Genomic DNA, 22200 nt, shown 5'->3' on the forward strand with positions numbered 1-22200 from the left:
ACTCTTTATGAAATAGATGTGGGGGAACTTGAAGCACTTCCAAGAGGTGGAGTTAAGACTGAAAGGCAGTGAGGTAAAGAAGAAAGAACAAGGGCTTTGGAGGCATAAATAGTTGGGCTCAAATCCCCAAACCTCCCTTTCCTCACTTTGAGATTGTGGGTAAGTCATTTCACCAGTCTGAGCCTTAGCTTCCCCACTGTCAACATGGAACTCATACCCGTCTGCTACAGTTGGTGTGGAAGGCTAAAGATCTTTAAAATGCTTGCTACCTAGAAGGTGCTCTGTAAATGTTAGCTTGGTCCTGGGATGGTTGAGTCTGGGGATGAGCCTGGATTAGATGATTGTCAGAGGCTCCGGCTTTGTTTTAGAAGTCTGTCTTTGGATGGCGTTTTAAATGAGGCTGATCACGTAAAGCAGTTGGGCAAAGGGAGGGGGGTTGTCTCGGTCCTGCCTTCTGTCTCTCAGATCTCACCTCTACCTCTGCCCTGCAGTCGTGGGGAATTGCTTTGATTATAATAGGAGAACCACTCCTTTTACAGAAGGAGAGTGGGTTCCACAGGGCTGAGTGACTTGTCCCGACAACCACTGCTACCTGTGGTGGCAGAGCTGGAACAAAACCCCAGGCTTAAATCCACCTGGGGGCTCCTGATGCTCTCTGACTTCCCAGACTGATGGCATGTATGCTGCTCACTTGTTTGCCAGGTGCAGGATGGGACATAGACCAGGGGAGAGTGGCAGAAATGGGCCGCTAGATTGGAAGAACACGAACTATTGAAGAGTGTGGTGCGGAGGGCTCGCATCTCTGAGGACACATGTACAGGTAGCTCTGCAGTGTCTCCCTCCCCCAGGACACACAGACCTCTCCACCCCCCAGCACCCGATGACCTCCCTCCCTGTGGCCACATGCCTTTGGGTTTGCTGTTGTGGTGAAGATGCAGTCATTAGGGTATAAGTAGCATTCCCACAGTGAGTGATACTGAGTCTGTGCTGTGAAGAGCTTCTTGTTGCTTTGAAAATTGCTCAGACGCTGCAGTATTCGGTCAGGGGCTCCAGCCTGGAACCAGTGATTCAGGGTAAAGGCTCCTTTATATTTTTGAAGTTAAGAATACGTGTGTTGCAATCTGTTCTTCCACAAGACCTAGTTAGTAAAGGAAGATGTAGAGATCTTCCAGTCCTACACAGGGATAGAAGCTCCTGTCTTGTTGACATGGGGGACACGGTGGTGAGAACGTATGAGGCTAGGACCTGCGATGTGCAGGGTGAGTAGTGGCAGGGTCAGGTCTGGGAACTGGGATTGGTCATCTGGCTTGGAGGATGGTCGTTGTTTACATGGTGGGTTTGCTTTCTCATCGCTGCTGGAGGCTGCTCATGCCATAGAATTGTCCTTTGAGAAACTTGAAATCATCAGCATGTACTACCTAAACTTAAGGGGTTGGACATAATAGCACCAGGTACCTTATGGGGGAGAGAAGGATGGCATCTGCTGGTCATAGACTGCTGCTGGCTAGTGAAGTTTCTTTCTTTTTTTTTTTAATTTTAATTTTAATTTTTTTTTTTAAAGATTTTATTTCTTTATTTGACAGAGAGAGACACAGTGAGAGAGGGAACACAAGCAGGGGGAGTGGGAGAGGGAGAAGCAGGCCTCCCGCCGAGCAGGGAGCCCGATGCGGGGCTCAATCCCAGGACCCCGGGATCATGACCTGAGCCGAAGGCAGATGTTCAACGACTGAGCCACCCACACGCCCCGTAATAAAGTTTCCTAACGAGTTTATTCTTTTTTATTATAAAAGCCTTACATGGCTCATTAGAGAAATCTAGAAAATAAGGCAAATGTTTCCCGCTTCCACCCCCGATTGCGAACATCTTTCATATCCTCTAGATTCTAAAACATTTCTTTCTCCCCACCCCTTGCACTTCTGACAATGCAGTGTACTTCACAATGTCAGATGAAACTTGCCAACTGGTTGCCTCATCCCCAGCTCACGAAGTGCACTCTAATCTTAGCATCTTAGAATTGTTACATAGAAGTGGTATGGGGCTGGGTGATCTCTCAGATCACTCCCAGCCCATCTTATTTTATCTTGTCTGCCTTATCCTACAATGCCTTGCTTCAAAGCCACCTGTGAAGCCATCCTCAACAAAGTGGAAAGCGATTCCTAGAATTTTCTGTTATCACTCATGTCATGCGGCATGTATGCCTTGCATTATAGTTATTGTTTAGGTTTTCCTTGAGTGATCTGATGGGAGGCTGCAAGGCAGGGATAATGACTTACTCATTTTTGTATTATTCCCTAGCACCCAGCTGTTGAGTATGACTAAAGGTAGAAGTTTGAAAGTTACCAGTTTAATAACTAGATGAGTTGCCTGAGTCAAGATGAAAAGCAATCCAGGACGGAGTGGGATTTGAGGAAAGCTTGAGGTTAAGCTTAGAGGACAAGGGAATCAGTAAAGGACATGGGAGATGAAGAGCAAGGTGGGGGCAATGGGGCTCTCCTTCAGGTTTCTTGAGAGCATACTTTGGCAGCTGGGACCAACCCTGGTTGGGTTGTGGCCTCCCTGTCCCATTTTCCTGTCATTTTCAACTTTGTTGAAAAGTCTATAAAGGGGAACTAAATCTCTTCCTGAACTGGTAAAGTAAGGTGAGGGTGAGGCATATTTCTGGTGACTTCTCAGCTAACCTCTCCATTAACCCTTATGCTGACTCCCACAGTTAGTTTTAGTGGAGGGACTAACAAGAGGCTTCTTTTTGAATCTGGCCCCCTTTATTCTGGTCTCTGTCTTAGTTTCAAGGAGCTGCTCATGCTCACTGTGGGGAGGTACGTGTACTGCTCTGCAGAGAATATTCTGGGATGGTCCCTTGAGATGTCATGTAAGCTGAAATCTGAACAAGGTGCCAGCCAAGAGTGCTTGGATAGGGGGAACAGCAGGTGCTAAGTTGAGAGTGCTAAGAGCTTGGGGTGTTTAGGAACTACTAAAAGATAGGTGGCTGAAGCCTCATGAGCAGGAGCCGGATCATGCAGGGCCTTGTTGCCATTGTAGGGACTGGAATCTCTTCTTGGCACAGTGGGGAGCAGTTCAAGGGTCAGAAGCTGTCGAGGGCTTTAGTCTGTCAGGGGGCAAAGGTGGAAACAGACCGCTGCATTCTGAGGCTGTTGCGGTCATCTAGGCAGGACGTGGTGGTGACACGAATGACTTCACAACTGATAGGGCTTGCTGATGGAGAAGGTTTGAGGCCGAGGTGGTGAGGGGGAGAGGAACCGAGAGCGGCTTCCATGTGGATGGCGAACAATGAGAGAGGAAGAGGTTTGTGGAAAAATTGAGAGTCTTATTTTGCCATGTTTGTCTTACCCATGAAGCCCTGAAGAGCAGATGGCAGCTGGGCAGGTGGATGACAAGCCTGGCGTTCAGCAGGGAGGACTGGGCTGGAGCTGGATGTTTAGGAGTCACTACCTCATCGTGAACTCCAGAAGATGGGAGATGAGATCCATGGCCACAGAAGATGTTTTGGCCTCTGATGGGAGGGGGGCCTTTCTTCCACTATAAAGAGGAAGGAAAGAGAAGACCATACAGTTGCTGGTGGTGAGTTCATAGATTTGACGGGGAGGTGAGGGTGAAGGAGTATGTGTCCAGTGGTTCAGTAAATGGGAGAAATGGCATGGTTGCTGAGGTCCAAACTTGTGCATTGGGGGTGTAACCAGATGCCCATTTTGTGACTTTGTGGTAGTCCCATCAAGTGACTGAGGTGCAGATGCAGAAGGTGGAGAGCTGGGTGCAACCAAGGGTGTTCATTAGGTTGTGCGCTGTAGAGGGAGAAGGGAGTTCGGCCACAGATATCTGCGAGGGAGTGATTATAGTAATGGACCCTTCACCCCTACAGATGGAGGCTGTCCTCAGATACACTTTGGTTTTTGTTCAGATTGGCCTTTCTGAAAGTGTCCTGCTGTCATCCTCGTGTCCTGGCTATGGGAAGGATAAGCCAGAAGTCAGCATGTGAACAGTGTGCAAAATAGAGGATGTTTCCAGGGCCAGGGATGGCCCAGGTGGTATCAGAAGCTCAGCACAGATATCCTGACTTAGAAATACCAGGAATGTTGCAGCTCATAGGGAATAGTCCAGCCTTCCAGTTTATAATTTTCTTTTTAAAGATTTTATTTATGGGCGCCTGTGTGGCTTAGATGGTTAAGTGTCTGCCTTCGGCTCAGGTCATGATCCCAGGGTCCTGGGATTGAGCCCCACATCGGGCTCCTGGCTCAGCAGGGAGCCTGCTTCTCCCTCTCCCTCTGCCTCTCTCCCTGCTCATGCTCTCTTTCTCTCTCTCTATCTCAAATGAATAAATAAAATCTTTAAAAAATAAGGATTTTATTTATTTATTTGACAGAGACACAGCGAGAAAGGGAACACAAGCAGGGGTGGGGTGAGAGAGGGAGAAGCAGGCTCTCTGCTGAGCAGAGCCCCTGACAAGGGACTTGATCCCAGGACCCTGGGATCAAATGACCTGAGCCAAAGGCAGATACTTAGCAACTAAGCCACCCAGCACTCCTATAATTTTTTTTTTTTTTTTTTTAAGATTTTATCTATCTGAGGGGCACCTGGGTGGCTCAGCTGGTTAAGCGTCTGCCTTCGGCTCAGGTCATGATCCCAGGGTCCTGGGATCGAGTCCCATGTTGGACTCTGCCCAGTGGGGAGCTTGCTTCTCCCTCTGCCTGCTACTCTGCCTGCTTGTGCTCTCTCTGTCAAATAAATAAAATCTTAAAAAAAAAAGATTTTATCTATTTGAGAGAGAGTGAGAAAGAGAGCACGGGTGGGGGGAGGGCAGAGGGGAAAGCAGGGAGCCCAACCCGGGGCTCTAATCCCAAGACCCCGGAATCATTACCTAAGCTGAAGGCAGACGCTTAACCAGCTGAGCCACCCAGGCACCTCTGTCTTCCAGTTTAAACATCCTCTCTCCAGCATCCTCGACAGACTCTCCCTACTTGAACACTTTCATTGATGGGGAACTCACTGCTTTGAGAAACATGTGGTGCTGTGTCCTTTTGCCCTCTAAGCTGCAGCTCATTTCTAGAGCTGTGGCTAGAGCTGAAGTCTCCAGGACGCTAGTCCTTGCTCTTGAGGATGTTTCCTTTCCTCGCAGCCTCCGGATGAGGGGCACACAGATGTGCCTGGGAGCTGTCTTGTCTTCTCCAGTGAAATGGGTTTTTTCAGCTAACTATTCCAGCCTATTAAGAGCTTTTAAAAAATCTTGATTCTGTAATATAGTAGTTATCCATCCCAATGTTGTATTAATTCCAATTTATATAAACTATCTTCTGTGTTTTCATTATCCCAAGGAATGTGATAGAGACTTTAATAAGATCCAGATGTTTATGATAGTCATCTAGTTACCCTATCAAAAAGGGAATTGAAGTTGTTTGACTCTAACTTATTTTTGGTGTGCTCATGCAGGCCCTTGGTGGTCACTGTATTCTAGGTAACTGCTTATACAACATGTTCAGTGAACCTTTCTGAATTTTGTTAACTGTTGTTACACTTGTCTGACTTTTGAAAATTGGAACTTTTGATGAGCTCAAGTCTCTGGCAACCTTCAGTTTATAATATTTTCTCAAAGATTATTATCATTCTTAATTTAAAAAAATTTTTTTGAAAGATTTATTGGAAAGAGAAAGGGTGAGAGATAGATCATGAGCAGGGGGCAGAGGGAGAGGAGGGTGCAGAGGGAGAGGGAGAAGCAGACTTCCCGCTGAGCAGGGAGCCCAATGTGGGACTCGATCCCAGGACCCTGGGATCATGACCTGAGTTGAAGGCAGACGTTTAACCGACTGAGCCACCCAGGCATCCATTAAAGATTATTATAATTTTTTTAAAAACATTTTATTTTTTTAAGTAATCTCAACACCCAGTGTGGGGTTGAACTCACAACCCCAAGATCATGAGTCATACGCTCCAGCGACTGAGCTAGCCAGGCACCCCTCAAAGATTATTGACAGTGATTTTTCAAATTTTTCACTATAATTTCGTTCAACCAGATCACTTGAACTAATTCAAAGGGGCTCACATCTGATTGATGATGGCTCAGCTGCTTTTCCCATTTTGGAGATAATCTGTGTGATTCACCCGTAGACCTCAACTTCTTTGAGAGGTGTTTGGCTGGTATTTGGGACAGTCTTTGGGCACTGTGGTTTGGTGGTTAAGAGCATGGCTGGATTCAGACGGGTCTAGGTAATGTCAGATTTCATCTCTGCCACTGATGAGCAGTATGAGTTGGCAGCCTCTCTATCCTTGCCAGGCATTAGTTTCCTCTAAAATAAGTGTCTCAGTTGAGGATTAAATGAAGCCTTTAATGAGATGCCTGGCCCTTGGTAACCTTCTCTTCAATATGGCCATTATGATTCTCTTAAGAGTTTGTTGGGTGGGGCTAGTGAGCACACTAGGGAACCTAGAAAGAAACTTGTTTGGTTGGCCTCCTAGGGCATGGCAGAAGTGCTGGGTATAGACACCCTGTCCCCAGACCCCTCTGTTTCAGAAAGCAATGCTGGACACTCTTCAAAGGCCAGAACGGAGTATTTTGACCTTTGGCCTAGTGAGAACAAGAGAGTATTTCCCTCCTTTGTGTCCAGAGAAGACCTAGGTGAATTTTAGTTGACGGCAGATTTCTTAGACAGGCAGTATAGAATGAAAGAGAAGATACCTGGCTCCTTTTGGACTTGTGGATGTGAGGTGTGGTAAGTTGAGGCCTCCAAGGGGCCTCAGGCTGCCATCTTGACAAGTGATAGACCAGGGTGTGGGGCTCAAAGGGAGAGGGCCATGGTGTGAGGAGTAAGGAGTGGTGTGCTTAGGCAGGGCAGGATCCTGCTCCCCTGGTTATAATTACGGCCACAAGGCCTTGGAGATGTCCTCAAACTGTCCCACCCACCCTGCCCCCCATCCCCACCCTCAGTGCTATGGCTTCTCTAAGAGCTGATCTTTTGGGGCAGGAGGCCAGGAGGGCAGGTAACTAGAGCTGAGATTCTTTTCACTGTTATTCCTGGGCTGGGGCTGTACTTGGCAGGTGGTGCCAGGAATACCGGTGAGTCTGTTGAACTTCTGACCTCAGTGGCCAGATTAGGCCAGGATCTAGCCAAGGTTGTGTCCTCTTGCAGAACAGGGACTCTGCAAGTGTTGGCTGCTTGAGTGACCCAGGGAATGTGTAGGGGCAGGAGAAGGCAGAGTTGCTCCTGGGCTATGTGGGAAATAAGTGGAGATGGGTACGAGTGAGAGGAAAGAAGGGGTGCTGGGGTTTAAAAGACCATCTTCCCTGATTGCTTTTCTTTTTTCTTTTTTTTTTTTTAAGATTTTGTTTAGTCATTTGACAGCGAGAGAGGGAACACAAGCAGGGGGAGTGGGAGAGGGAGCAGAGCAGGGAGCCCGATGTGGGGCTCGATCCCAGGACTCTAGGATCATGACCTGAGCCACCCAGGCGCCCCTTCCCTGATTGCTCTTCATCCTAGTAGGTGTAAGGGAATGAGAGGTGGCTGGGGTGGGGGATCAAAATGCTGGGGTGGGGGATCAAAATGCTGGGGTCTTGGGCTGCGACGGCTCTTGCCAGAGCCTTGGTAGCAGGTTAAATTATGGGCGATGGAGGTGTCTATAAGACCATGTTGGGAGACATGGCAAATGGTGAGACCCCTGAATGGTATCTGTTTTTCCTCTCCCTAGCCCGCCCACACTTCCCCAGAGCCCTGGGTGGAGGAGTGAGGCACGAAGCTCTGTGCATCTGTGCCTGCCTGATGCAGGCCTGAGGCCATCGTCATCCCAGCCCCTCATGGGGCAGGAGGGGGCAGGTGTGGCCACTCCTCCCTCACAGTGGCCGTGGCCTTACTTGGGAATCTGACGGCAGTGCTCCCAGCACTGTGCACCTGTCCAGCTGCAGGAAGTGTGGTGGACTGGGGGGGCCTCCACCCACTCAGCCTCCTTCTCAGGCTCTCTGGCAGAGTGGCTCTTGGAGCTGAGCCACAATAATCCGAGTTGCCTGCCACATGGCTCCTTCCAGGGCCCGTGGGGACTGTGGGTGCTGCTGCTTTCTCACAGTGCCCTGTGGGATCTGACTGGAGGAGCCCTGGGGGGCCTGGGTTTCCTGGAGCGGTTGCACCTCAGCCACCACCAGCTGGCCTGCTGCCTCTGGACTTCTTCACCGCCCTGGGCTCTGTGCTCCTCCTGGATCTTTCTCACAACCTGCTTATCACCCTGGACCCCTGCAGCCTGTGGGGCCTGGGGAACCTGGAGCAGTTCGACCTGAGTTCCAACTGGCTGACCAAGCTGGGCACAGCCAGGCTTGGGTGCCTCTTCTGTCTACACTGGCTCTTGCTGGCTAGAAACTGCTACGTGTGGCCTGGCCACCATGCCAGGCCTGGAGGTCCTCTCTGGCTGGGAATGACATCAGTGAGCTGGAGGCTGAGGTTTCGGTGGCCTTGTTGGCGCTGGGCATCCTCTCTTGTAGACAACTTGTTGCCACATTGAATTTCAAGGTGACTGCAGATATCTGGATGGTGGGCATGTGGCTGCTGCTGGCCAGTAACACCTGGGTGCAAGACTGCGACCTGCAGTGGGCCTTTGGGAAGCCTGGACCACCTGTGGCACTTGTGGGTGCCAACCTGGGCAACCTGACTTGTCCTGCCCTCAGCTGTTGGGGGGGGGTTGCTGAGCAATGTGGAGGCCCGGCTCTGCCTGTCTGAGAGCTACTGTGCAGGGTATCCTGGGCACCATGCTGGTCACTGTGGCTGTGGTCGTGGCAGAGTGCAAGCGCAGGCGGGGCTCCAGAGGAGCTGGGGAAGGAGAGCAGATAGAGATGTGGACGGCAGGTAGAGATGTAGACGACAAAAAGGGCTGTTCTTCAGAAGTCTTTCCAGCTGAGTTGTCACCCTGGGCAGGAATGGGGGTGGGGGACAAATGGCTGTGTTCCTCTGGCAGGGCCTCTGACCCTCCCACTCACCTATTCTCTGACCTAGCACAATGCCAGCATCTCTCCCAACCCTAGAAAGAGATTTGGCCCTTAGTATTTCTCAACAACCTTCTGGGGACTAGGGCAGTAGAAGGCAGAGACTGAAGACCAGAGGGAATTAGGGTGTGATGGGTACCAAGGGAAGCTTCATGAATCCCAGTCTCCTGCCCCTCCCCACATGTGTCCCTGGCCGCTGCTGTTGCTAAAGTCCTGAGGATGGTGGGATGGGGTAGGGGTATTGCTCCTGTGGGCACAACCCAGCCAGGCTCCTACAACTATCTTATGGGCGTACACCGTCCCAGTTCCGGTCCTCCTCAACACCTTCGCTCTTTCCTGAGGGCTGTGCATTCTTGTCACATTTGAATTGGGAATCGGTTGAAGAGATGGCAAAATAAAGCCAATTGAAAATTTGATTCTGTACTATGTGCCTGTGGAAAACTTACCTCATGTGGTTGTGACTGGTGTGTGGGGGGAGGTAGACAGAATGGCCTTTAATCCAGGTTTTTTCTCATTCCCTTCATCTGGACATTCCTTTCCCCCACCCTCACCCCAGCATATATGTACATAATCCCATTTCCTAGATTTTGCATGGAGATATCTTTCTCTCATGTTTCTGTTATGCCCAGGCTTTATCCCAGTGACTATGAAAAATAAGATGTGAGAGGTGTTTTGTGTAGCTTTTACTGGCTGAGTGGGAATTTTTAATTCACTTGAGGCTCCTCTCCCCACCCCAGGGAACGGGAAGCAAACAGACCTGAATTAAATAGCCTGGTGGGAAGGCTTGTGGAGTCTTAACTTCAATATTGGAAGATGAATTTGTGTTTTGCCAGGTGGTAGGGGCTGCAGGAAGATAGTGGCAATCCTGGAGTGCCCAGAACTTTCACCCACTTATTGAACAAATAATTACAGAATACCTACTCTGAATGAGACCTAGTGGCAACATCTTTTGTTCATTTCTCTATTTATTTTTAAAAGATTTTATTTATTTGACAGAGACAGCAAGAGAGGGAACACAAGCAGGGGGAGTGGGAGAGGGAGAAGCAGGCTTCCCACTGAGCAGGGAGCCCGATCCGGGGCTCGATCCCAGGACCCTGGGATCATGACCTGCGCCGAAGGCAGACGCTTAACGACTGAGCCACCCAGGCGCCCCTCATTTCTCTATTTAGCATGTATTTCCTGAATGCATCCCATACACTATGCTGTGAGGATATAATAGTAAACAAACCAGACACTGTCCTTGCCCTCATGAAGCTCACAATCTAGGGTTAATCTGGTTGTTAACAAAGAATCTAAAATACATAATTACCATTGTGCTGAGGGATTCAAAGGAAGGGTACCTGATGTTAGAGAAACATAAAATAGGGGAGCTAAGAATTAACAAGGAGGCCAAAGAAGAAGCTGGGGAGGCCAGTTTGAAGCCTGCTGTAGTTAAACCAACAGAAGATGGTAGTTAGCCGGAGCATTGGAGCTGGAGAGGATAGACTGATTTGAGATGTCCCATGTGTCCACATCAGATCTTGCTCTTCTCTCAAGGGACAGAGGGAAGACAGACCCAGACCAAACTTCTCTACAAGTGACTTAGCCAAGAGAACACCTTACTCTGAAATTAAACAGAAGTAGAGAGATTTTGTGTGTGTGTGTGTGTGTGTGTTTACACTATTTATCCCCTACTATGAGCTGGTACCAACACTGCCACATTTAAACCTCTTAACAACGCTGTGAGGTACATGTCCTCTCCATTTTACAGATGCGTCTTAGAAAGTGCAGGCCCAAAGTCCGTTAGGGTTGCAGTTAGAATTGGAGCCCAGGTTTAGCAGCAAAGACTAGTTCGCCCACGGTTCTGATAACCTGAACCCACTGTTTCTTCCTCTAGTCTAGTTTTCAATTTTGGAGCCACGAGGAGGGATCCTTAAGTCCCTGAGCAGAGGGAAAGGCTGAACTCCGCAGCTGGAACACATCCTTCAGGCCGGAACTAGAGAGCGAGAGCATTGTTTCCCGTCGGAAGGGAAAAGTGATGCTCCTGCCCCCCACCCCCGCCGCTTCGCGACACCCGGAAGTTGCGTGTTCGCATCCCGGCGCCGGCCTCCCTGTCGGGGGTGAAGCCGCAGCGGACTGCCCTTCCCCAAGATGGCGACGAAGATGGGTTCGCGACGGTGGATGCTGCAGCTGATCATGCAGCTGGGTTCGGTGTTGCTCACACGCTGCCCCTTCTGGGGCTGCTTCAGCCAGCTCATGCTGTACGCTGAGAGGGCCGAAGCTCGCCGGTGAGCGGACCCACGCGGCCGCCAAGCGCGGTGGGGGCGGTACGGCCCGTCCCAAGAACGGGGGTGCGGTGAGGTGGGGAAGAAGGTGGGACCCTTGGGCTGGGGAGGAGTTAGGACCTTGGGCTTGTTAGGGGCTCTGGTCTGGGGCAAGGTGGGCATCGAGCGTAGTGCAGGGGTCCTGGCCGTGAGAAGGGCCTCCGGTTCAGGGGAGCCATGGAGCTTGTGGGAACTCAAGGGATCGCAAGGGCCTTCTCCCGCTTCATTCTGTCCTCGTTGCTTCTTCCCCTATCCGGCTCGCAGGAAGCCCGACATCCCAGTGCCCTACTTGTACTTCGACTTGGGGGCGGCCGTGCTGTGCGCCAGCTTCATGTCTTTTGGAGTGAAGCGGCGCTGGTTCGCGCTGGGGGCCGCCCTTCAGCTGGCCATTAGCACCTACGCCGCCTACATCGGGGGCTACGTCCACTACGGGGACTGGCTGAAGGTGAGCACCTCGGCCCAAGGCGGGACTTCGCTAGGGGGATGGGGAGCCCGAGGCCAGTGCCCTGTGCGGCGCCGCAGTTGGGAAATGCATGGTGCTAGCCAGGTGCATAGTGTGAAGCCCCGGAAGGCAGAACCCCCAGGCTTGTGGAGATTATTACAGACTGCAAGGATGAAAGGACCTTAGAGACCACACAAGACTGCCTTTCAGAGTGTGAAAACTGAGGTCCGAAGGCGAGAAACAGACTTTCCCAAGGTCACACTACAGTTAGCATTGCAGGTGAGACCAGAACCCTTTAAACCATTAGTTTAGTAATGTCAGACTGTAGGGCTAAAGGGACCTTGGAGAGTACCGGTTCCAACCATCTGATCTTATGAAATTTAATTAATTTAGTGCAGCATGTAAACGTGAAAGTGCCAGAACCTGTGCCAGGTGCTGCAAGCTTGTAGATAATCCTGGACAAAGGCAGGGACTGTCAGTCCAGTCGGGGAGGCAGATGTGTGAACAGCTACCAGACAGTGGGATTGATGGTTTTTTCATGGGACAGACTATACTTTATAGCAGAAAGAACACTGGGATTCGAGTCTGTACACTTGGAGGTGCAGAGGGGGCAACTCTTGGTGTCTGGGTTCTGCCACTTTCTGTAGGACCTTGGACATTTTTAGTAACCCCTCTGGGCCTCAGTTTCCACTTCTGATAAAAAGAGTTCTCTATCGCTGCTGCACCTGCCCACCACACTTGGAAATTGTAAGAGGGTTCATCAGATGGAATGGGATGTATAGAGATGGGCACTTCTGTGCTCTGGACAGCCAGGAGAAATGTGGTGGCTGCAGTTCCTGACTGGGGTCCCCTCACCTTGGTCCAGGTCCGTATGTACTCGCGCACAGTTGCTATCATCGGCGGCTTTCTTGTGCTGGCCAGCGGTGCTGGGGAGCTGTACCGCCGGAAACCCCGCAGCCGCTCCCTCCAGTCCACCGGCCAGGTGTTCCTGGGCATCTACCTCATCTGCGTGGTAGGTTGGGGGGCTGTTGGCTGGAAGTGCTTGCCTGGGAGTGAAGTAGAACCCAGGGAGGTGGGCAGAATAAGGCCTTGCATGTAGTTCCTGACGGTCTGCCTCCTGGGAACTGCCCCAGCCAGCTTTGGGGCCTCAGAGGCCCTTCAAGTGCCTGAGACCTGGCTGAGAGTCCCTTCTTCCAGCACTATTGCCACCAGGGAGAGAAGAGTTTGGATGGACCATTCAGTCCCAAGCCTGAGAGGAGAACAAGGTGGACTGGTCCTCTCATGGCTCCAGCCCCCAGAGGACTGAGAGAGGGGGCAAAGGAGAGGTTTGGTGGGGTTCAGACCCCGGATGGGGCTCTATCGCTTAGAGTCAGTGGGGGTTGCCTAGGGTAGCAAGTTATGGTACTCCCTAGTGGAGGACCTAGGCCAAGCCAGTGTGGATGGGGACCTGGACAGGCTCCAGGTCACTTGGCTTCATCTTAGTTACTGGGCACCATATCCCATGTGCAGAGCTCTGTATTCAGAGGTGAGAGCCCCAGTCTGGCAGTGGAGACACACTTCTGCCCTCCTGAGCCCCGAAGGTGAGGAGAGCCAGGCCCTAACTCCATGAGCTCCCTAGTCTGGGGGCGGGGGGAGATGCAGGCCCTCCTCTCCAAGAGCCCCAACTCTGAGCCGGGAGTCAGAAGCCCACCTTGCAGAGGCAGACTTGCAGGTGCCATCTCAGGGGCAGCCATCCCCAGACAGGCTCCTCAGCCCGCCGGAGAGACTTAGAGGATGGTGTGTCTTTAGGCCTACTCACTGCAGCACAGCAAGGAGGACCGGCTGGCCTATCTGAACCATCTCCCGGGAGGGGAGCTCATGATCCAGCTGTTCTTCGTGCTGTATGGCGTCCTGGCCCTGGCCTTCCTGTCAGGCTACTACGTGACGCTGGCTGCCCAGATCCTGGCCATACTGCTGCCCCCAGTCATGCTGCTCATTGATGGCAATGTTGCCTACTGGCACAACACACGGCGCGTTGAGTTCTGGAACCAGATGAAGCTCCTTGGAGAGAGTGTGGGCATCTTCGGGGCCGCCGTCATCCTGGCCACTGATGGCTGAGTGGCATGGCAAGAGGCTGAGATGGGCGCAGGGAGGCACCGAGGGCCACCCTGCCTTCCTCCTTGCTGGCCCAGTTTCTTTATGCTTTCTGCTCTGTTGGTTTGGTTCTTTGCTGTTTGTATATGTGTTGGTAAGAGGCAGGTCTCTTCCCCGGTGCCTGGGCTCAGCCCTTGGGGGGGTGGGAGCCCTGATTATGATGCCTTACCGGGGTTTTTCCTGTTCGTTAGTAGGAGACCTGAGGCCAACTGCTCCCTGGGTCTCCTGTCTCAGAGAAGGGAGTAAGGCAGGGCTCGGGTGGGGGTACTGAGAGTGGGAGACAGAGAAAGGAAGACCATGAACTGGAAGTGAGCAAATGTGAAAAACTCCTTTTTGAACCTGGCAAGTGCAGCTAGGCTCTATAGTGCTTTTTGGAGACTGAGAGTGAGTATGTGTGTTGACGCGGGGATTGGGCTGGGAGGAGCCGAGAGGCCGGGCACCACAGAAGTCACGTGAGTTCTCAGGGTATCCCAGGGGCAGACGAAGCACTAGCTGTCGCCCCACCTTGAAAGCAGAGCAGGCCCCAGTCTGGGGGTGCAGGGGTAGGGTAGGCAGTGGCCAACTTCCTGTCTCCTGCCTTCTGTTTCCAGCTCTATGGTTGGCCTGTTTGGGGTGAGTGCCCTCCCAAACACCAGACCACACAGTCCTCCAAAAATAAACATTTTATATAGACATTTGGCTTTGCTTCTATGTTCTCCCCACAGGGCATGTTGCCATTGGCTGGGATTGATCTTGGGTTTCTTGAAAGACCACATCTGGTTAAGCCCCACTTTGGTCCTCCCGTGATCTCTGCCCTGTTCTGAGAGTTCCCACAGGCCTTTGGCTCTCTAGTCAAGATCCTCCCTGCAGTCTGCTTTTGATCCATCCCCTCAGTCCGTGTGTCATAGCTTGTCTTCCTCCCCTTTTATCCTCCTGGTTTCTTTTGAAGAAATCTTTGGTGAGGGCAGCTAGAGGGTGGGGGGGACTAACATTAAGTGTCCACTATGAGGATTCTACATCTTACAGATGAGGAAATGGAAGCTCAGAGAAGGCGAGCAGCTTACCTCAAGGCACAGAGCAAATGTAGCCACAGCTGGATTCCAGGTTGGGCCTATCTAATGCCCACACACAGTGGTGCACTCTGTCACCCCTCTCCTAAGGGAAGTCAGAGGCTGCTCCTGGGGTTTGGTTCTGTCGTGGCCCCGTTGTGCCACGATGGTCCTCTCTGTACTTGTCCATGCGCCTCCTGATTGAAAGTAGTCAAGCGACCAGTATGGGGGCCTGGCACATTGTGGGGGTCAAAAATGCAGAATGAAACCTCTGGCTTTGGACTCCTGCCGCCTGAGGTGTTCTGTTTCCACAAATGGAGACAGCCTCCAGCAGGATCGAGGGGAAAACATCCAAGTCTGGGCCTTGCTTGGAAAGAGAGCTGGAGCTGCCTTTGGTCTGGTCTGTGGGATGGAGGGGAGCCCCTCTGGAGGGCTGCTGACACCCAGGTGAGGGAGACAGTGACAGCATTCATCTTGGGGGCACTCCATCTCATTTAGCTCTTCTCTTCCCTCTGGGAGCCCCCTGGTTCTCCAACCCTCAAGATCTTGCTCCCAGAAGGTCACTGCTCATTCCTTTCAAGTGTGAGCTGACTCTCAGACAAGTATTTGTGTTTTAATCAAGGCCTCCTGAAAATTTGTAAGACCCAAAGGAATTAAAATAAGTGCTGGAATATCAAGCAAATGGGGGTGATATTTTGGGCAAGGGAGCCTCAAAACAGAGGCCACAGAAATTGGCCACCTTTAGGGTTATCCCTGAGTAGAGCCCTGGAAGGCAAGCCCCCCACCCTCACCTCCCATATCTCTAGACTGAAAATTGAAGGCCCCCGGTTATAGCTTTGGAGCCAGTGGTGAGGGTGGGGGAGGGCTGTCTGGGTCACACCCTTCTTCCTGTGCTTGTCCCCACTTGGGCGCCCCCCTCTGGGCAGAGTAGAGTGGGAGCTGCTTCCTCTGCACATCACTTAGCCGTCAAGCCTGGTCCAGCCTGTGGCTGCCTGGGATCACCTCCCGCAGGCATGGCTTTTGGTTCACCCTGGTTGTCCCAGGGCCTGCAGGGTGGGCGGTGAGGGTCAGCTGCCGGGGTCAGATGCTGGTTTGCAGAAAGAGTCCGGCAGCCCCTTGGCATGGTTGACCAGCTCATAAGAGTCCCGGATATCAGCCAGGCCAAACCAGAAGAAGATCCACTGCTTGTTGGAGAAGCTGCCATCACTGTGTTTGAAGTACCTGGTGGGGGGAAGGGGGCAGCTTTTAGGGCAAGGCCAGTGCTCACTACTCACTGGTTATTTTGAGGACCTACTACATGCTAGACACCCTGATATTACTGGTTTCATCCTTACAGCAGCAGCCAGGTGTCTGGTGGTGGCTTGCTCTTTTCCCAGAGAAGCAGCTAAGGCTCAGAGAAGTTAGTTGACCTGCCAGAGTCCCAAAGCTAGGAAGGTTAGACTGAGGATGTCCTTTGCTCTCTGTGCCTCCAGGGGAGGGGTTCTTGTTCACCTCTTGGTCCCCACAGAGCTGGATGAGGGGATAGTTGCAGAAGGGAAGAGAAAGGAGAGAATGTTTCGCTGGAGATGCAGTGGGCCTGGGGTCAGCGCTTGGCAACTGGGCCTGGAATAGAACCTGGAGGGTCAGGATTTTTGAGGACTCTGGGAGAGTTCAGGAGTGTCTTCAAGGAATCCACTGCCATGGGGCAGAGCATGTTTAAGTGTGCTCTGCTTCTGGGGAAATCTCAGACTCCGTGGGTGGTCTGCTTCCTGGGGAATGTGGGGCCACACTGAGTGGGGCCTTTTTCTTGGGGGAAGCCGGGCCTTCCGGGGGTGTGGCTTTGGAGACCTGGGGCTGGGGTGGGAGCGGGACCTACCAGGGATTGATGGGGTTGGTGACCCGGGAGCGCCAGAAAAGCGTCTGCAGGTCCCGCCGCAGGCACTCCCACAGCATCTGGCCCGAGCCTTGGCCCTGGCGGCTGGAGCTCACCACAAACTTGTCTAGATATGGGGTGCCCCCCAGTACGGGCTCCGTGGTCAGAATGGCAGCCGCATTGTACCTGGCGCAGCAGGGGAGAGGCAGGCTGGGACCTCTCCTTGGCCCCAACCTGCCCAACTCTGTCCCTTGGTCCCTGCCTTCCAGGGCCCGCAGGCTCACCCCTCAGAGACGTAGACAGAGTGCAGCCGCGGGCGCAGCGAGGCCAAGTAGTCGTCTCGCAGCTTCTTGCCGAAGCTGGCGTTGACCAGGTTCACCAGGCGGCCCTGGTCCAGGCTGTCCAGGCTGCGCACCCGCAGCATCCGATCGGCGTTCTTGAACAGGGTCCCGGACCCTGGGGGTGGCATGGAGGAGGAGGGGTTAGTTTAGCCCAAGAGCCAGGTCCCATCCGTTCCTGCATTTGCCCTGCCTGGTGGGGGGTCCAGATACGACAGGGGCCGGGGGCGGGGGGGCAGTGACCCTCTTTGTAAGATCTTCACAATGAAGTGATTTCTGTGGTCGGCATAGATATGTACATGATTTTCACACAGGGAGATGCTTTCCCCTGGCAGTTTGTCCCTCAGCTTCCGTCCATCGTCCGGAGTCCCACCTACTTCCCCTAGACCCGCCTCCCTCCTCCGAAACCGGGTCTCGCTGGTCTCCGCCCCCCGCCCCCAGGCGCGGCCCTCACCCTTGTTGCTGAAGAGCTCGGTGAGCAGCGTGCTGGCGGCGGTGATGGCAGCCGAGGAGTGGTGCGGCAGGCGGCTGAGCACGTCCACGATGAGCCGCACCTGCTGCCGCGCCTTAGTGCTCACCCACTCGGCGTTGGTCACCAGGTCCAGATCGGCGGGCAAGTTCACCTTACTCAGGACCTGCGTCCAGGCGGCAGGGGGTGAGCCTCTGGCCTGCAGCCTGCCACGAACTGCGCCCCTGCCCCACGGACCCTTCCTCAACCACCCCTTTACCCTCACTTCCTCCCAGAGTCCTCGGCCGGGGAGAGTTCGGATCTGGGCCCCACGCCGCTCCCCACCCACCCGGCTTGAGAATGACTCTGGGGCCCGTCTGGGAGGCGAGCAGGGAGCACGAGAGGGACTCATCCAGGCCCGGAGTCGCGGGAGTGGAGCCCGTAAGGAGGGGACACACCTTTTGACTGCTGTCGTGCAGGCCTCCTGTGTTATTGAGGAAGATGATTTTGGTGGGCTGTAGCGCCTTGGCTAAAGCCGCAGTCACCTCCAGCGAGTCCAGGAGCACAGAGCGGCGGGCGGTCGTCTCCCCAATGGGGCACAGGATGGGGATGCTGCCGGACTCCAGGCACCACTGCAGCAGGTCGGTCTCCACTGAGACGATCCCGCCGTAGCTGTGGGCCAGACGTGGTGCTCAAGAGGGCCCCCTCCAGGCCTGCTGGACTCGGGTAGGGCGCGCGGTGGAGCGGGTCCAAGCACGCTGGGCCAGGCGGGGCCCGCACTAACCTGGCATGTGGGGCTGGCTCCGCGGCTCCCAGCACTGAGCCGCCGCCAAAAAAGGGCACGGCAGTGGCGGCGTTGTGCCGCAGCTCATCCACCAGCACCTTGCAGTTCTGGGCAAGCTGTGCCTTGGCCTCCCAGAAGGAAAGGCAGCCGGAGGGCGCGGTGGGCGCGGGCAGCCCGAGGACTACCAGCGGCTTCATGTCCATGCGCTGCAGGAATGCCAGGGCGAAGGCCAGGCTGGATACGGCCCGACTGCACTTGAGTACCTCCTCGTCCACCTGCGGGGGAGGGCGTGTTCAGGAGGGCCAACGCTGGCTCTGACTCCTGCAGCCTGGCCCCCGGGGCCCTGTCGGTGCCCCTACCGTGCCCAGGAGCAGTCAGGCCCCATTTCTGGCTAAGGGCGCCCACCTGGTCCGCCCTTTGCCCCGTTGGGTCTTGCCATCCCCTTATCTCACATTGGTGTTCCTCCCTCTGTGCCTCCCGGCGACCTTGGACTCTCTGACTTCTTGGGGGGAGGGGTGACCCAGGCGGCTCCTGTCCAGGTTCCCCACTTGCCATCTGAACCCCTAACTGCGCCCATGGTCGGGGTGGGTACTTCTCCAGCGCATCACACTTAGCGGATTAGGGTCCCCGTTCTCCTCGCCTGGGCTGGGCGTGAGACTATTAGAGCAGCGCGCAGCTTCACCCAGTCCCGGGCACTCGTCCGGGCACCGTCGCACCCCTTCCCGCTTCCGCTGTGCAGAGTCCGAAGCCGGTCCCGCCATGCCTGGCGACACGTCGCCGTACAACCCCCATCCATCCCCTCGCTGTGACATGGCCGGCGCCGGGCTCCGCTCACCTCGATGACCGCGAAGGGCTTGTCGGCGGAGTGGTAGCAGGTCTGGAACTGCGTGAGCCAGTGGCGCGCCTCCCCGGGGCTGGCTCCGCACTGGTTCAGAAAGGCCTGGATGTCCCGCTGCACCAGCGAGCGGCCGGCTGGGGGCCCCGGGGAGTCGGGAGGGACCGGGGGCGCGGGGGGCGGCGTCCACTCTGGCTCCTCCGCGGCAGGCGAGTGGGTGTCGTCCTCTGCGCCGTCGGTCCCTTCTCGTGCGGCCTGGGCCGGCGCCCAGGCGGTGCTGAGCCGGCGCCCCGGGCTGGCACCCCTGGCCGCCCGCCGTCGCGCGCTGCCGCTCAGTCTCCGGGCGCCCCCAGTGCCTCGGGGACCGCGCAGCCTTCCTCCCGCAGAGGTGGCCCGTAGGGCCCAGGCCAGCCGCGCCGTCGCCATGACAACCAGACCGGCGGGGGGGCCCCCCCCACGAGTGCGCTTCTGTCCGCAGCTCCCGGCTCTGGGGGGCTCTTAACCTGCTGCGAGGCGGGGCTGGGCCAGCCGCGGCGGGGCGCGGACTGGGGGCGCAGAGTCGTCTCTGGGTGCATTTGAGGAGGGACAAGCCATGGGTCGGAGGGCGGGGCCACCAATATACCCCGCCCCCGTGCGGGGGGGACGGAACCCACTAGTGCGGGTCACGAGGCAGAGATAAGTGATGGCGGGGTGTCTTTCATCTGCTGCCAAGGCCGGTTCCAGGAAGGGCTCAGGGGACCCAGGGTGGCTTTGGCGGTCTGCGGGGTTCAGGATGATTAAACGGGAGTGTGAGGAGGGCAAGAGGGGAGAGCAAGTGGCGGTTACCCTGGGACTGAGGGAGGAGACTGCAAGGAGAGGTGGGGAGGAGTGGAAGGAGGGTGGAGGTGTGCCAGCTCTGCTGGAGGGCGGGGAATGCCTCTATCCTATGATCTGAGCTCCAAGAATATTGGAATCGTGAGGTTACCAGGGTTGTCCAAGCTCCAGACCCTGGGTACCACTTTGAAGAATTTTGTCATAGTCTCAAATCACCCCTTATTATTTATTTTATTTTATTTTACTTTTTACTTTTATTACCTTGTTTGAAATTAGGCCATAAGCTATATGCCAGACTATAAGCACTGTGAGGCCAGCTTCGGTGTTCCTTTTCCTCCTTTCCCCAAACATATGCCCCCTTCCACTAAGACCAGCATTCAGATCCAATGGGAAAGGTAACCGGAGGGCAAATCACCCCTTATTAGTATTAAGGTTCTTAAATTTAAAATTTATCCCTATCAAGATTATAACTAGAAAACCAGTATCACTTGCTATCAACAGAAGAAAGCCTTAAGAATAAAGCCAAAACAAAATGTTATTAAGTTCCAGCTGGCTAGTGTTGCCTGCTCTCTTGGTAGCACAGAAGGCTACCAAGTACACAGTGTCAGAAGCACCCTGGCAGCCTGGGAGGCTTTCTCCTGACCTGTGGAATGCCAGGCCCTGTGCAAAGCACTTCACATATAGTAACTCATTGCATCTTCACAATGATGCCAGGATGGGTATTATTATTCTGCCCATTTTATAGATGAGGAAATCGAGGCCCAGAACTATGTGAGGGCCAAGGTCATTGGGCTCATTAACAGTGGGGCTGTTCTTTGAAGCAAAGCAGTTCTGCTTCTGATGCATGCTCTTAAACAAGATTTGAAAAGGGCTTGAAAACTTTCCCAGGATGTGATTCACTGTGACTTGATACTGTATCCACCTGCTGCCAGAAAGCGCCCAGTACACTATCCATTGCACACATCCTGCAATCCTGCGCTCCCGTACATGGTGCTGGAGCCCCCCCCCCCACTCTGTCACTGTAGAGGAGGAAAGCAAGTGTGGAGGAGCAGTGACTTGGCCAAGGTCACACAGCTGGTAGTGTCACGGCCAGATGCTAGGCATCCTAAGTTCTCGCCACTGCTCTTTTCTTCCTTCTCTGCAGTTCTGTGCTCCCTGTGCTGGGAGTCAGGACTCTTGGGGCTCTGCCTGAACGGTGAGCAGTGGCCTGAGCTGCTTCTCTCCTGAGCATCCCAGAGGATGCTGGGTGAGCACACCAACCCCTTCCCAGCATCCCCTGCCAACACACTCAGGCATGCACCAACACGTGTGCACACACAGCACACGCATGCACTATCCCAGGCAGGAGACTCCTGGCAGGGGTTGGGGGAGCTGACCTTTGTGACCTCGTCCACTAACTTTTCCATTTTCCTACTTAGAAATCCTGGGTTCCAGTAGAGAGGGAAGCATGGAAGGTCTGTACCCCCTACTCTGTGGGGTCATCTCTAAGGCCTTCTTTCTCTTCCCAGTTTACTGCGGGCCCACCCCCTACTTCCCTACACTTCCCAGAATCCACCAGAGGAGGTGGTCCTAGCTCCTGGGGGATTAATCATTTTCCAAGCCCCTCAGCGTTCCCACCCTCCCTGGCCCCTCTCCACTCAGGATTCCTCCTTCTCCGTCTCTCTGCCCCAGCTCTGGCCTCTCTTCACTCCTTCTCTCCCAAATGTATGCCTCTCCCAGGCCCTTTCCCCCTCCTGCCAACTCAGGGCCTCTGTGAGGGTAAGGCTGTCTTCTCCCTTCGGACTGGGGCTCCCTGAGGGCAGGGCTGTTTTCTCCCTCCTCAGACCAGGGGCCCACCCATTTCAGTAGCCAACAGCATCAGCCCCATTTTCCCTGGGCTGGTGGGGCAGACAGCGGCTGGGGAGCTGCTTCCCCCTGCTTTGGGCTTTAGCCCAGAGGGCCGTGTCCCCAGGCAGCCAATGAGCCCAGGGATACCCTGGGTAGATGATTAACTCCAGGTCCAGTGACCCTGGGGCCACTGTGTCCCCACTGCCTCTCCCTGGGGGAAGGCCAGCCTCCAGTTGGAGAACTGGCCCTGCTTTGTGGAGGAGATGAGTGTGGGTGTATGAGGTCAACACCCCTACCTGACCCCACCCCTCTGAATTAAAGGCCTGCAGGATCCCTGTGGGTCTGTGGTTCCAGCTTGAATTTTCTTTGTTCCCCTCTGAAGCAGGCCGTCGTTGTGTTTTTCAGAGCAAATCTTTCTTGTTGTCA

The 22200-nt window shown here is 54.1% G+C and overlaps 2 protein-coding genes and 1 non-coding gene across 3 annotated transcripts; 1 reads left to right on the top strand and 2 right to left on the bottom strand.

The window, feature by feature from the left end:
• The first annotated feature begins 10859 nt into the window (after positions 1 to 10859).
• Positions 10860 to 14521, top strand: TMEM101 (transmembrane protein 101). Its single transcript, XM_028092815.2, has 4 exons — positions 10860 to 11238; positions 11539 to 11719; positions 12582 to 12728; positions 13505 to 14521. Exons 1-4 carry the CDS (start codon positions 11102 to 11104, stop codon positions 13811 to 13813), a joined length of 774 nt encoding a protein of 257 aa, XP_027948616.1. The 5' UTR covers positions 10860 to 11101; the 3' UTR covers positions 13814 to 14521.
• Positions 14522 to 15944: 1423 nt separating this feature from the next.
• NAGS (N-acetylglutamate synthase) lies at positions 15945 to 19560 on the bottom strand. The gene is made up of 7 exons (XM_028092712.2): positions 19135 to 19560; positions 18300 to 18574; positions 17974 to 18187; positions 17522 to 17702; positions 17014 to 17185; positions 16733 to 16915; positions 15945 to 16098 (listed from the first exon to the last, which is right to left on the bottom strand). Exons 1-7 carry the CDS (start codon positions 19558 to 19560, stop codon positions 15945 to 15947), a joined length of 1605 nt encoding a protein of 534 aa, XP_027948513.1.
• Positions 19561 to 20207: 647 nt separating this feature from the next.
• On the bottom strand, positions 20208 to 20355 carry LOC114200622 (small nucleolar RNA SNORA61). The gene has a single exon (XR_003607489.1). It is a non-coding gene; the product is annotated as a small nucleolar RNA SNORA61 (small nucleolar RNA).
• Positions 20356 to 22200: the final 1845 nt, after the last annotated feature.

Source organism: Eumetopias jubatus, unplaced genomic scaffold, assembly GCF_037043125.1.
Source record: "Eumetopias jubatus isolate StellerSeaLion01/CBP00866 unplaced genomic scaffold, mEumJub1_p1.0 scaffold_10, whole genome shotgun sequence".
Taxonomy (NCBI): Eukaryota; Metazoa; Chordata; class Mammalia; order Carnivora; family Otariidae; genus Eumetopias; species Eumetopias jubatus.

Bases quoted from the DNA above. Each gene is read 5' to 3' on its own strand.
- TMEM101 (XM_028092815.2), top strand. From the start codon at position 11,102: ATGGCGACGAAGATGGGTTCGCGACGGTGGATGCTGCAGCTGATCATG. The intron at 11,720-12,581 runs GTGAGCACCTCG...ACCTTGGTCCAG, and splicing joins ACTACGGGGACTGGCTGAAG to GTCCGTATGTACTCGCGCAC. The intron at 12,729-13,504 runs GTAGGTTGGGGG...GTGTGTCTTTAG, and splicing joins GCATCTACCTCATCTGCGTG to GCCTACTCACTGCAGCACAG.
- NAGS (XM_028092712.2), bottom strand. From the start codon at position 19,560: ATGGCGACGGCGCGGCTGGCCTGGGCCCTACGGGCCACCTCTGCGGGA. The intron at 18,575-19,134 runs GTGAGCGGAGCC...CCTCCCCCGCAG, and splicing joins AGCCCTTCGCGGTCATCGAG to GTGGACGAGGAGGTACTCAA. The intron at 17,703-17,973 runs GTGTGTCCCCTC...GCCTGGACGCAG, and splicing joins TGCACGACAGCAGTCAAAAG to GTCCTGAGTAAGGTGAACTT.